General features: G+C 49.4%; 1 protein-coding gene across 1 annotated transcript in view; it reads left to right on the forward strand.

Annotated features, from left to right (window-relative positions):
• Nucleotides 1-3,059: 3,059 nt before the first annotated feature.
• The window catches only part of nmu (neuromedin U), an 89,543-nt gene continuing 78,428 nt past the window's right edge, over nucleotides 3,060-14,174 (forward strand). Inside the window, exons 1-3 of the mRNA XM_068002820.1 lie at nucleotides 3,060-3,370; nucleotides 4,136-4,261; nucleotides 5,479-5,549. Coding sequence (XP_067858921.1) covers nucleotides 3,060-3,370; nucleotides 4,136-4,261; nucleotides 5,479-5,549 — 508 coding nt within the window. The remainder of the gene's footprint in view (nucleotides 3,371-4,135; nucleotides 4,262-5,478; nucleotides 5,550-14,174) is intronic.

The raw sequence follows: 14,174 nt of genomic DNA on the forward strand, positions 1-14,174 counted from the left end.
TGAAGTTTGCATTGGATGCTTCTAATTATTTTCTCTTTATCTATCTCAAGGATGTCAAACTCATTTGATATGGTGGGCCTGATCTGACATCCTGGCACTTGGTGTGGGCCACATTCAGCAAAGGTTATTTGGATACCCTGGGCTAGAAATTGATGTGTGTTTTGCCTGTTTTTTGGGCATAAAACGGGTGCAGTGTATACCAATTTTTGAGATATGAGTTCCTGCACTTAATCTGTGCCGATGGCATAGCAGCCACCATATTGTTCCTCACTGTTTTTAGGCGTCCCTGACAACCACCTGAAATCAGCGGTGGATCAATTTAAATATGCAAAAAAGGGTCCTGCATCTGTTTCAGGACGCTTCTGCAAAATGTGTGAAAAACTAGGTGGAGCCTGCACCGTGCAAACTCCGACTAGTTTTTCTAGTTCTGCAGTGGCCTAAACAATGGTTCTTAAAGGGCCCGCTGGAGGCCACTGCAGAAATGGAAGGGAAAGAGTGGCTCTTCCGGCTCCACAACACTACTGCGGGCCGCTGCTGGCCCTCCTGCAATTTCCTCCGCCCACCTCCCAGGACTTACCAGCGTTGCAGCAGGCTCAAATTTGATACCCTTTGTCTATTACTTAAATGAGACCTGAGGCCCAATTTTGGATGAACCTTGGCCCCAGCTACAAACTCTCCATGATCCTGAGCCAACAGCTGAGACCAGGGCATCAGTCCCGGGGTTGGTGTAGGGTTTCTTGCCCTGAGAGAGGAGCCGAGGAAGCGGGGCTACAGTTTGCATCAGCTAGCGAGAAAATTCGGGCGGGAGTCGTCTCCATCACTTGTGTGCCTTTAAAATGCTTCCTCCAAGTTTCCCCCCACTTTTTAATCCTTCCAGTGATCTGCCTGCTGATTACCCACTGGCTTCATTTGCATATGTCAGTGAGAGCCAGTGGTGCAGCTGCTGTGAGTTTCCTGGGTTTTTCTTTATTCGTTCATGGGATGTGGACGTCGCTGGTGAGGCCAGCATTTATTGCCCATCCCTAATTGCCCTTGAGAAGGTGGTGGTGAGCCGCCTTCTTGAACTGCTGCAGTCCGTGTGGTGAAGGTTCTCCCACAGTGCTGTTAAGTAGGGAGTTCCAGGATTTTGACCCAGCGACGATGAAGGAATGGCGATATATTTCCAAGTCAGGATGGTGTGTGACTTGGAGGGGAACGTGCAGGTGGTGTTGTTCCCATGTGCCTGCTGCCCTTGTCCTTCTAGATGGTAGAGGTCGTGGGTTTGGGAGGTGCTGTCGAAGAAGCCTTGGCGAGTTGCTGCAGTGCATCCTGTGGATGGTGCACACTGCAGCCACTGTGGGCCGGTGGTGGAGGGAGTGAATGTTTAGGGTGGTGGATGGGGCCAATCAAGCGGGCTGCTTTGACCTGGATGGTGTCAAGCTTCTTGAGTGTTGTTGGAGCTGCACTCATCCAGGCAAATGGAGAATATTCCATCACACTCCTGACTTGTGCCTTGTAGATGGTGGAAAGGCTTTGGGGAGTCAGGAGGTGAGTCACTCGCCGCAGAATACCCAGCCTCTGACCTGCTCTTGTAGCCACAGTATTTATGAGGCTGGTCCAGTTAATTTTCTGTGCAATCATCAGCGAACATCCACATTTCTGACCTTATGATGGAGGGAAGGTCATTGATGAAGCAGCTGAAGATGGTTGGGCCGAGGACACTGCCCTGAGGAACTCCTGCAGGAATGTCCTGGGGCTGAGATGATTGGCCTCCAACAACCACTACCATCTTCCTTTGTGCTAGGTATGACTCCAGCCACTGGAGAGTTTTCCTCCTGGTTCCTATTGACTTCAATTTTACTCTGGCTCCTTGGTGCCACACTCGGTCAAATGCTGCCTTGATATCAAGGGCAGTCACTCTCACCTCCCCTCTGGAATTCAGCTCTTTTGTCCATGTTTGGACCAAGGCTGTAATGAGGTCTGGAGCCGAGTGGTCCTGGTGGAACCGAAACTGAGCATCGGTGAGCAGGTTATTGGTGAGTAAGTGCCGCTTGATAGCACTGTCTGGGTTTACACTGCTATTGCACGCTTGGTAACTTAGACTGAGATTTCTGAGGTGCAGCAGCTGCCAGGATCACCTGATCCAAGGCAGAAGTGATGAATTTGTAAACTTGAAGAGTCCAGAGAGGTTAAGGCTTTTTGAACTATTTTTTTGTCCATTTACTCTACAAATATGTGCACTTGCTTCTAACTGTCCCTCACCGGGTCAGCCCACCAGAAGATTTTCAGACTCCGTCCCCCCCACCAACAGTCAGGACATCTCAGGAGCAGGTCTGGCTTTTCCTCCGGGCATACCACTCTATGCCATTATCATCGAGGTAGAGGAGGAAGAGGAGCATAGGATGGAGCTAAGGAAATTCAGACACCATTCAAGGAGGATGCAACCCACCGAGTAATCGCTCCCCCCAAGAGAATATTAAGACGGTACAGGTCACATTTGGACCTCTCTGAGGGGCTCTGCATTAGAAGAGTGTGCTTTATGAAAGATGCATCTCCATGACCTGCTGCTTGAAAACTTGCAGCCACATTCATCTCCCTGCATTGTTCTCTCTGTGACTATAAAGGTGCCCACCGCCCTCAGCTTCTACAGCACAGGATTATTTCAGGCCACGGGAGATCTCTGCAACATTAGCCATGGAACAATGTGCGCACATATTCACGAGCTCACTGACATCCTGTATAGCAGAGCAGCCAAAATCAAAACCTTTAGCATCACAGCAGACACCTAAGCTGCATTGAGGGCGCCCACCGAGCACCCACTCAGCTACCTCAACAGGAAGGGATTCCACTCCCTCAATGTCCAGATTGTGTGTGATGACAATCAGAGGATCCTCCATGTCAACGCCCAATATGCAGGAAGTTGCCATGAGGACAGTATCCTTCATCATTCATCCCTCCCTGACCTCTTTATGGAAAACAGTCGGATCCGCGATGGTTTCTGGGTGACAAAGCATGTCCCCTACTCCCATGGCTAATGACTCCAATCGGAGTGGTCTGATCAGCAGCAGAGGAGAGCTGCAATGAAGCACAGGCTGGTGATTGAGAAGACCATTGGGGTGTTGAATGCGCACTTTCACTCTCTGAACGGGTCGGGAGAGGATCTGCAGTGTGTTCCAGATCAGGTGTCCAGAATAGTGATAGCCTGCTGTACCCTTCACAACTTTGCAATTAAGGAAGGGATTTGCTTTGACATGGCTGAGGAGGAGGCCCTGACTCTGACGGATTCAGAACTACATGGAGCAGCCCATCAGGATGATGTGCACTCAGATGAGTCCTCACTAACTGTTGCAAGGGGCATCACAGAGCAGTTCATTTTGGAAGTCCCCTCTGTGTAACTCAGTCCACCTTTAACACTACATCCTGACCTCTTTCTTCTCCAGCTGCAAATAAAGAATCATTTCCTCAATTCACTACCCATTCTATCACATGACAACACATCAGCTCTCTTTGCTCTGATATGACTGTGCCAATAATCATCACCTGAGTAATAAGTCAGCACCAAATGAGTGCACCCTTTCCTGTATGACTGTAACCTCCCTGAGTAACAAAGCACCATGTCAGTGCATTTTAAAATGATAACTGCAAAGTACAAACAATCACCATACTCTTTATTAATACTGTGCTTCCTCTGGGCACCTTTCTGTTCTAATGCCTCTTCTAATTGTCATCTGAGAGCTTGGATCGCAGGAGGCAGTTGGATTTTCAAGCTGTATAGAAGAATCATGGATTGAGTTGGCCCCCATCTCATCACAGCTGGCTCCTGGCATGGATTGCACTGCTGGCATAGATACTGCTGCTGGCTGTATCTCTGGAGGGTGCTCTGGGTCAGCCTGCTCTCGCCTCCCATCTTCCAGTGATGTGGTGCTCTGAGGGGGAAGGCTGGAGGCTTGACATGTATTGCTGTCCTGAGGGACGGCTGTATCAGGTAGGTGGACTCCAGCCGTCACCATTTCACTGAGCCCTGTGGCCCCAATGATCAGTGGCATGGCTGTACAATGGCAGCTATCGGATGCTGAAAGCCCTGAGACACAGTGGTAACCATGGTCTGAAAGCCACGATTCATGCTGTGCTCTAATCTGTCCTCTATTGCCTCCAGAGCTGCAGATTGTGCTTCTGTGGAAGTGGAAGCACCGACTGGTCCCTGGCTGTTTCTTAGCTGGGGATCTGCTGCAGATTGCAATAAAGCTGCAACACGCTCCATTGCAAGGAAGGAAAAGCTTCCGTGAGGTTGCTACAAAGGATAGCTGTAGACTCGAGAGTCATACATTTCAGTTGCCGCACATTCTTGGAGATTGACCTCAGAGCCTGCATGTCGGTGTGATGTTCCTTAAACATCCTTCAAGAAGGGGCAGGATGAAACAGATGCACAGAGAAGGTGTCTTGATTTTCATCCTTCTCTTCCTCATCATCATCGTCATAAGCAACAAGGGAGAACTATCTCCCCAGCTCCTCCTCCACTGCCTCATTATCATTATCGTCATACTCCTCTTCTTCCCATGCACTCCAGTGGCAGTGGTGGATTGCAGGAAGGGAGGGTAAGAATGGGTGAGCATAACCCTCTTGGGATTAGGAGACAGATAAAGAGGATGTAAGGTTCTGTCTGTGTGCTGCTTCAGAGGGATGTCAGGGTGACAATGTAGATGCTCAGTCATTAAACTGGCATTGGCAAGATGCCGCTGACCTTGCCATCTCCAATCGCAAAAGCCAAGTGTGTGCCCATTAGCTCTGTGGCCTTCTTCTCAAAGCGAGTGAAGGGTTTAAAGGAGGGCTGCCCCCTTTGATGGCCTGCCTTTGGCAGGCACTGTGTGCCAATTTGTCCTGCATGAAAAATAAGTAAATGAGTGTAAGGTTAGCAGTTGAGGAGAGAGTGCCAAGTAGAATGGGAGAGCTGAAGTAAGAGATGTGGGGGTATGAGGCTGCAACTCATGATGCCTGGAGCGAGGTGGCACTGGCAATGTATCAAATCCTTCACCCACCAGGACTGCAGACCAGTGGCGCAAAAAGTTCAACCACCTCACCAGGGCTGGCAAGGTAACACACTGGACATTCTCTTCAGGAATGAGGCTGTTAAAATGGAGGAAGGGGTTTTTGGGTCGTTCATGCCAATTATTGGGGTTAGAGGAGCTGTGTGACCAGAGTGCAAGATGTCGAGTTAGAGTCGTCCTTAACTGGAGTGCACTTTGTTGGTTGTACAAATGTTGCTTTAATAGGATGAAGAGTGTGCTGGTGAGCAAGGAAAGAAAGGAGAAAGTGCCCAGTGTGTTACCTTGCCAACCCTGATGAGGTCATTGAACTTTTCATGGCACTGGTTTGCAGTCCTGGTGGGTGAGGCATTTGACACAATGCCAGTGTCACCTCGCTCCAGGCAGCAGGAGGCTATGTTGCACCCACATCCAGGAGTCTGTGCCTCCTGCCTTCGTCTCCAATCTCCTCGAGAAGGGCTTGGAGGTCTGCACCTGTGAAGATTTATGATTTCTTCTGGACGTTGCCCTCACGGTACAGATGGCGATGTAAGTGGTCATTATTTGGTAAAAGAATAATAAAAATATTGTTAACATATTCAGTGAAGTTATTAGAGAGTGAAATGAAAGGGCCAAGCACTGTTACTCTCTCACCTGCTTGTCCTGCTGCTGAAGAGTGGACTGGTCTGTCTTTTAAATGGTTCAGCTGCTCACGCCCATTTTACATGAGTTTTACGCCATGACTGCACCAATGGGAAAGCAAATGAGCCGACCCAGGAAACACGCATGTCACTCCCTCCACAGGTGACGGGCGGTCCCACATTTTTTCCTAAAAAGATGCAACAGAAGTGTAACTCACTTCAAAGAAATTCTAGGCCCTCTCCCCAACCCCATCTTTAAATCAGTACACAGAGCCAGAGTGTTATTTTTTCACAAGCAAGGTCAATTTAGTTTGGTAGTTTGATATTTTTCCGAAGTTATACACCTGTGCATGTAGCAAATGAATCAGAATTATGATTAGTGGCAATCACTATGTACAATGAACAAATAGTGTTGAAAGTGAAAGTGTGTTCCACCCACCTCTATTTTACCTTTTTAACATTCAAAGAAAGTAAAGGCCCTGTTGTGAGAACAAAAGTCATGCAGTCTGCACAGACAAGTTTATTGAGAGCTATATTTTCGCTCAAAGATATCACAAAAACTCATTTCTATTTACATTTAGATCAGACATATGCCGAGCTAAATAAATAGTAGCTCAGAATTAGGACCATTTTAAATAGAGCTGATGTTAACTCTATGACTGTGTCACTTTCTCCATAAACAAAATATAGACTCTAGCACTTAAGTTAAATGATGAACAAGCAAACCATTCAGCACCTGCTTGCACCTTGAAGGCACATATCATTTCATGCCATTGTTTTTGTATTATTTTTCTGATTGATTTTTGCCAAAACAGAAAGTTAAGGATCAGCTTCAAACTCTTTTCTGAGTCTGATTCAATTTGAATTAGGCAGGATTTAGATTTATTCTTATGGTGGACCCAATTTAAGTTTTGTGACACTTGACTTCAAAAACAAATAGTGTACCACGTAAGCAGTGAGACAATGTGCCCTGTTTTGTTCATTCTGCACATACCTAATGCAATTTAAATGGTTGTGCGTCAAACAATTCTGCAAATATGCAGGAAGGGTTACTGTCAGATAGGTCATATATTTTTCATGTTGATGTCAAATTTGTCCAATTTCAATAGCGAGCAGCTATTTTCTGGGAGTTATTTATATTTGCCAGCCTTATGAGTTCTGGTAATTTTACTTTGGGAACTTGAAAATATGGAATTCTTGTGGTGTTGCAGTCAAAACGTTGTAGAGGACTGACAGCCTGGCCATATTGTTTTGATGCTGTGGAGGATCATCCTCGGTATGGATCAGGATATCTTCATCAAATGCACTGGTCTGCAAGACACTGGACTGCACTGAGTCCAGCAAAAGAAAAAACTGTTTGCCAAAGAATCGTAGAATCATAGGAAGGTTACAGCACGGAAGGAGGCCATTCGGCCCTTCGAGTTCGTGCCGGCTCTATGCAAGAACAATCCAGCTAGTCCTACTCCCCTGCCCTGTCCCCATAGACCTGCAAGTTGTTTCCTTTCAAGTTCTTATCCAGTTCCCTTTTGAAGGCCATGATTGAATCTGCCTCCACCACCCGCACAGGCAGTGCATTCCAGATCCTAACCACTTGCTGTGTAAAAAAGCTTTTCCTCATGTAATCTTTGGTTCTTTTACCAATCACCTTAAATCTATGTCATCTGGTTCTTGACCCCTCCACCAATGGGAACAGTTTCTCTCTATCTACTCTGTCTGGACCCTTCATGATTTTGAATACCTCTATCAAATCTCCTCTCAACCTTCTCTGTTCCAAGGAGAACAACCCCAGCTTCTCCAGTCTATCCACATAACTAAAGACCCTCATCTCTGGAATCATTCTAGTAAATCTTTTCTGCACCCTCTCTAAGGCCTTCGCATCTTTCCTAAAGTGTGGTGCCCAGAACTGAACACAATACTCCAGTTGTGGTCGAACCAGTGTTTTATAAAGATTCATCATGACTTCCTTGAGGGCTATAATTTTCCATTTCTGGTATAGCCACTGAAGTTGGCAATGGTAACAAGTAGGATTGAGCTTTCTTGAGGAGTCCCACTGTTCTACCAGTTTATCCAGCTGATCTTACTGCTTATTTTCCCCAGTTTAAATCAAAAGTGGGGGCAGACTGTCGGGTAGGGCGCCAAATGGACACGATATTGATGATGCACCCGCGGCGCCTGCCCAACGTGGCAATTGAGAGGCCTGAACCATTTTCAGGTTCATACCTCATGAATGTTTTCTCAGTGAGCTATGGGTGCCAAACAGGGAGGGAAATCGGCCGACGATTCCATGCAGTCAGCCGGCAGGTTAGGCCTATTCAGGAGGGGAACAGATGCCGAGGAGGATCTGCAAGAATGGGCCAGCATTGGGCTGGAAGATTTCTGTGGGGCCTGGAGGAGCACTCTGTTGTTGGGACTCCTGCCCCATCCATGCTCCCTCTAATGCTGCTGGCCTTGAAAGGGGTGGCCAGAGGCTCTGCCCATTTACAAGGCCCATGGGAGCTCTGATGTTAGGTCTTGACCCAGCGTATTCTGATCCTGCCTGACTTCTGACCCTTCTAACATACTCCCACCGGAGTTATGGCGAGAGTACACCGGAAGGGCTGAAGATTTTGACCTCTAGGTTCTTGCAAAATGGAATTGTGATCTTACCTGGTCTCCTAAAGGAATCTTCTATTTGGGGAAAATTATTGTTCTAAGCTCACATTGCTTATTAAATTTTAACATGTTAAACAACATTAAGAAAGACCTTGAGATTTGAAAAGTTCTCACCCTCTCATTATCAGCTGATGAGAACATTTTTAAGATAAACATAATGGGGGTTAAATTCGATAACCTCCGAATTCAGGTGCGGGCATCGCGGTCCACGATTAACCTGCGCCCAGTGCTTCCAATGCAGGCAGCACGTGAGATTCGTGCTGTCTGATCATTGCCATGATTTGTACGTGCAGCCAGCACTACCCGTGCTGTTGAGAGGCTGCACGCACAAGCAGGGGGTCCGAAATGGGACATGGCCAGCACTAGTTATAGGCAACCTGTACCTCTTAAAGGGGAGGTGCATAGTCAATGAAAGCAGTGCAGGATGGCAGGCAGGATTGCTGGACCGGCAAGAGAGCGCGCACCAAGGTTCTCGAACGACGCATTGGAGGCCCTGGTGGAGGGAGTGGACGAAAGGAAGGCCGACCTGTACCAGCAGGGTGGTAGGAGACCCTCCAGACACCAGCTGCAGAGGCAGTGGCCCAGGAGGTGATTGCCAGGAGCATGGCACCGCGCTCGTGGGTGCAGTGCTGAAAAAAGTTCAATAATTTGACACGAGTGGTCAAGGTGAGTGAATGCAAGTGTCAAGTGGCACATCCTACCAACTACACCACTGCTCCATGCACAACACCCCCTGTCACCCACCCACCAACAAACACTGACCATCCGTATGCACGCATGCAGCATCTCCCCCGCACATAGTACCACACTTGCAGGCCTCACAACCACCACTCAAGGTCGCACACACTGGCAGCTATTTGACTATGACAAGCACATCAGCCACACACCTTGCAAGATACTCACTGACACACTTTCCTCTGTCTTGCAGGAGAAGGTGGCGCACAACAGCCGGCAGCAGGAGAGACCTGAGGGAGGACAGGCACGCCTACACGTCCTCACCCCCCAGGAGGAGACAGAGTTGTGCAACGTTAGGTGGGTCGTTGCTGCGCACGTGGCCACCAGCAGCGCTGGAGGTCCTGACAAAGGAGGCCTCTGGATACCAAATCCTCCTTCTCATTTCCTACATCTCCCTCATCCCACAATCTTTTCTGATTCACGTGCTGCAGATGCTGTCAGCCCGCACGTCTTACTTTCTCCTCTCCCCACTCCACAACTCAACCCTTCCCCTTTTGTCATTGCAGATACCCAAGAACTGGAGCCGGCACCATCTGAGGAAGAGGAGGAGGAGGAAGACAGTGAAACCGCACCGTTACTTGATCTGGCACTCGCATCCACCAGCTCAGACACCGACACTGCGCGTCCTTTAGAGACTAGGTTAGAGGAAGGATCTGCAAATGGTGTGACACCGAGCACAAGTGCGCAGGAGCTGGGGAGGGGGAAAGGATACCACAGGTGCCAGCTCACCGGAGGGCGAGGACTGCTGCCGAAGGGTCAGATGATGACTTTGAGGGGGCCAGGCTACAGGAGTCGGCTGATGGGCGTACACCACCAAATGCTTGGTGCATTGGAAAGCCTGCCAGAAAGCCTGCGCACAATGTCAAGGGGCATGGAGGAGTCCAGCTCCAACTTGGCACAGGGCTTTGCGCAGAGCTTGGAGCCCATCCTTTCTCACATTGAACAGGTGGTCACCTCCAAAAGCACACCTGTGCAACCCACCATGATGCAGAGTCTGATGACCAATGTCACAGCTTCCACTGTAGCACAAACAGCTGCCATTGCAGCACAAACCGATGTCATCAAAGGTCTGCAAGCTTCAGTTGGAGCTCAGACTGCTGCACTGGCAGCTCAGACTGTTGTTATCGTGGCTCTGGGGACCACAGTGAAACGGGGCTTCCAATACGTCACGGCACACCAGCAATCCGTTCTCCAGCTGATCACCGGGAGTGCTGAGGCAGTGGCGCCATGGCAGACAAACCTGCTGTCCTCTGCCCAGACGATAGAATTCCTGCTCCCACCCCTGTCACTCCTCTAGTGCCCTTGCTGTTACCTGTCAGCCAATCAGGCCAGACTTCTGCAGTCCATGCTGAGATGGTGCAGTCTGAAGCCGGGCCCTCCTGGGCCAGAGCTGCTCAAGGTCGTCCTCCAAGGCCATCTGCACGCTCCTCCATTGAAGGCCAGCAGCCTCCCACCACCCATGCTCCAGCCACTGGGGAGCACCTCGTAGGAGCACTAGAAAAGATAAAGGCACACGAACAACAGGCACTAAGGGAATGCACAAGGGTGAAGAGTCTTATTCTGTTTGCATCATTTCATGTGTTAATTTATAAGTGTGAATTTGAATTTGCGATTGGTGGTGGATTTTATTTCTGCTATGATCTGAGGGGGGAAGCAATGTGTAATCATATGGAGGGCGATATGATGGTCACATGGGAGAGGACGGGGGGGAAGTGTAGGACTGTTGGTGACTTGGGAGGTGTCGTTCACGTTATTGATATCGCTCACGGATCAGCTGAGCACGCAGAGCCTTGGCAGACTGGGCCAGTGTTCCTTGTTGCCCCCTTGCGTCTTCCTCCACTTCCCCCTCTATCTTCTCCCCATCAACCTCAGCCTCTTCCTCCTCCTCCTCCATAGCCTCTTCCTCTTCTTCCCCCTCCTTCTCTGGCTCAGGGTCTTGCCGGATAATTGGTGGCAGGGGCTATTCCCTCATAATGGTGAGGTTGTGCAGCATGCAGCATTCCATGATGAATCTTGACACCCGCTCAGCTGAGTACTGCAGGGCTCCAACAAAACGGTCCAGGCAGTGGATGCGTTGCTTTAGGGCATCTATGGTATGCTCAATGATGTTGTGTGTGACAGCGTGGCTCTCGTTGTAGGCTCGCTCTGCACATGTGTGTGCGTTCCTGACCGGGGCCATGAGCCACCTCATGAGGGGATAGCCAATGTCACCCAGTAGCCAGCCTCTCACTTGCCGAACCGGTTCAAAGATAGCTGGCACGTTGGACTGCCACCTAGTGAAGGTGTCATGACTGCTACCAGAGTAGCGGGCATTGACCTCCACGATGCGCTGCTTGTGGTCACACACCAGCTGCACATTGAGGGAGTGGAACCCCTTTCGGTTCATGAAGATGGCTGAGTTGACAGGTGGAGCATGCATGGCAATATGCGTGCAGTCAATGGCACCCTGCACCATGGGGAAGCCTGCAATGTGAGCAAACCCTTCTGCTCGCTCGTTCTGCTTCTCTTTATCAAGAGGGAACATGATGAACCTGTTGTGCAGCTTGTACAATGCCTCCATGACTTCCCTCATGCAGCAGTGCACTGTGAGATGTTGCACAGCTCGCCAGCAGAGGCCTGAAAGGATCCAGAGCCTTGGAAGTTCAGTGCCACAGTTACATTCACAGCCACAGGGAATGCTGTCCCTGTCCTGCTCTGAGGCTGTAGTTGTGGCTACAGCAGGTGACAGATCTCTATCACTACCTCTTTGGTGAACCTCAGCCATCAGATGCACTAATCCTCGCTCTTTTGGAGGTAAGATTGGTGTTCCCTGAAGGCTCTCATGAGAAATGGTCTCCTGCTCAGTGCCCTGCGCCTCGTCCACCTCCTCCCTTTCCTCACAGATTGACCTGCTATGCGTGGCCTCTCTGCATGCTCCCAGTCATGTTCTATGCCCAGCGGGAGCCCTAGCAGACCACCCTTGGTTGCCAGGAATCTTGTTCTAACACTGTTCTAAATTACACCAACGGTAAGGCAGTACCTGCCAAAACACTCTCAAATATACTATAGCAACTCTCTGTAAGTATAAGAATCTTCAACAAACATGTCCTATTCTACCAGCAGCCAGAAGCAATAATCCAGCAACTAACCTGCAACACTTGCATGATCCCTTCAAATAGCACTGATGGGGGATCCTCCAGGGACTCTAAGACATGTTCAGGTGTTCGCGGTTAAGACAATGCGTTGAATGGAGTGTTAAGGTCCAAAATGGTGTCTATCACTTTAAATCAGCATTGCACTCTCCCTACTTTACATGCTGCCAGCTTTCGTTATCTGCACATGCACAAAACCCTTTACCAAGATGGGCGTCCGGCGCATGTAACTCGAGAAGCGTGCCTGCACATTCCGGACGCCATTTTGGAACTTCAGGAGGCCGTGTAGCACTGAAACAACGGGCGCTACACGGCCCAATTTCTAGGCCAATGCCTTGGTTGAACTATATCTATACATGAAAGAAATATGATCATCCATTTCCCATTATCTAATTGGCCGTTGGTAACTACTCTCTACCAGGCCCTGACCTCCGCTGCAGCCCAAGCCCCAGCTCCTCAATCCTTCCCAGTGCAGGTCCTGGTTTTCTACTCTTTCTCAGCCTAGGCTCTGGCCTTCCTGATTTCTCCTAGTCCAAGCCTTAGTTTCTTGCTCTCTCCCAATCAAAGTGTATCATAGCGCATTGAAATTTCAATACACATAACAATGGATTTCCCAGTGCAGGATGAGGGCTGGCTGGAGCTCAGTGGGGGTACCATACCTGAAACTGTGGGGGTAATTTAACCTAACTCGCCGTGCGGGAAATCTATGGGATCGGCTGCAACGCCGGTTTTGCACTCCACCAAATAGTATGGAGAGTAAAATCAGGCGGGGTGTAAAACCAGCGTTGCACTCGATCTCGTCAGTTTCTCAACGGGCTGGTTAGGTTAAAATCACCACGGGTGTCACTTAAGAACTTATTCTGTGACTCTGGCATAGGATTGAAGTCTCAAAATTAAGTAATATGCTCCTCTTGTAAATACCGACTCACACGAGAACACTGGCTTAAGGTGGATTTGTCACCATCTGTGCTGGCTGCCTTAAAAAGAAGCCCTGATATTCTTATAGGTGATAGGCCAATAATATTTTATGACTGAGTGAGGACAGGAGTAGGCCCTGTTGGGGGTGTTTACGAAGCAGGTCTTCTCAAACCATTCCGAGCAATACGTCAACAATTTAACCTGCTTCATGAACAATATTATGGGTTCTTGCAACTCAGAGGAACTCTCAGAGCTTGAGAACTTTCTCTGGCAAAAAACCAGGGGGCTGAAATTCCACCCCTGGTACATTGGTGATGTTAGCACATTTTGAACAATGTGCTTAAAATAAGGGCTTAAACTAAGATTGGATGAGCATAACCTACTTGAGATTAAAGAGATAGTGAAGGGCAAGGAAGCTTTTGCTGTTTTACAGGGATTTCATGGTGGATATCTAGGACTGCACCCACTAATCTTCAGCCTGCACGGTCCCACCGATCTTACCATCTCCCATGGCTGGAGCGGAGTGCCTTGCCACTAGCTCCATGGCCTGCTCCTCATAGGGGGTCAGTTCTCTAACGTCATATTTGCCCGATCCAGTCCCCTAACTTTCATGGGTATTAGACTAGAAATTGGCTCGCCCAAGCCCGCTGGTGCGAACTGGGTGCAGGGAATAATCCCTGCGCCGGAATGGGTAGGCCTGAGGCGGGTCGAGATTGGATTTTGGACCATTGTGTCGCTAGCAGGCGGCCCTCAGGACAAGACAAAGGGTGGCGGGGTGATCAGGAGAGGGGGAAAGCGATTGGGAGAGAGGGAGGCGATCAGGTGGGAGAGGGGGTAATTGGGAGGGAGAAGGGGAGGCGCTCAATAGGGAGGGGGCAATCAGGAGTGAGAGGGGGTAATTGGGAGGGAGAAGGGGAGGTGCTCAATAGGGAGGGGGCAATCAGGAGTGAGAGGGGGTAATTGGGAGGGAGAAGGGGAGGTGCTCAATAGGGAGGGGGCAATCGGGAGTGAGAGGGGGAGGCGATCGGGAGGGAGTGGGGTGATCGAGAGGGGGGGGCAATTGGGAAAGGGGGGAGGCGATCAGGAGGGGGTCAAGT

Source organism: Heptranchias perlo, chromosome 1 (genome assembly GCF_035084215.1).
Source record: "Heptranchias perlo isolate sHepPer1 chromosome 1, sHepPer1.hap1, whole genome shotgun sequence".
NCBI lineage: Eukaryota > Metazoa > Chordata > Chondrichthyes > Hexanchiformes > Hexanchidae > Heptranchias > Heptranchias perlo.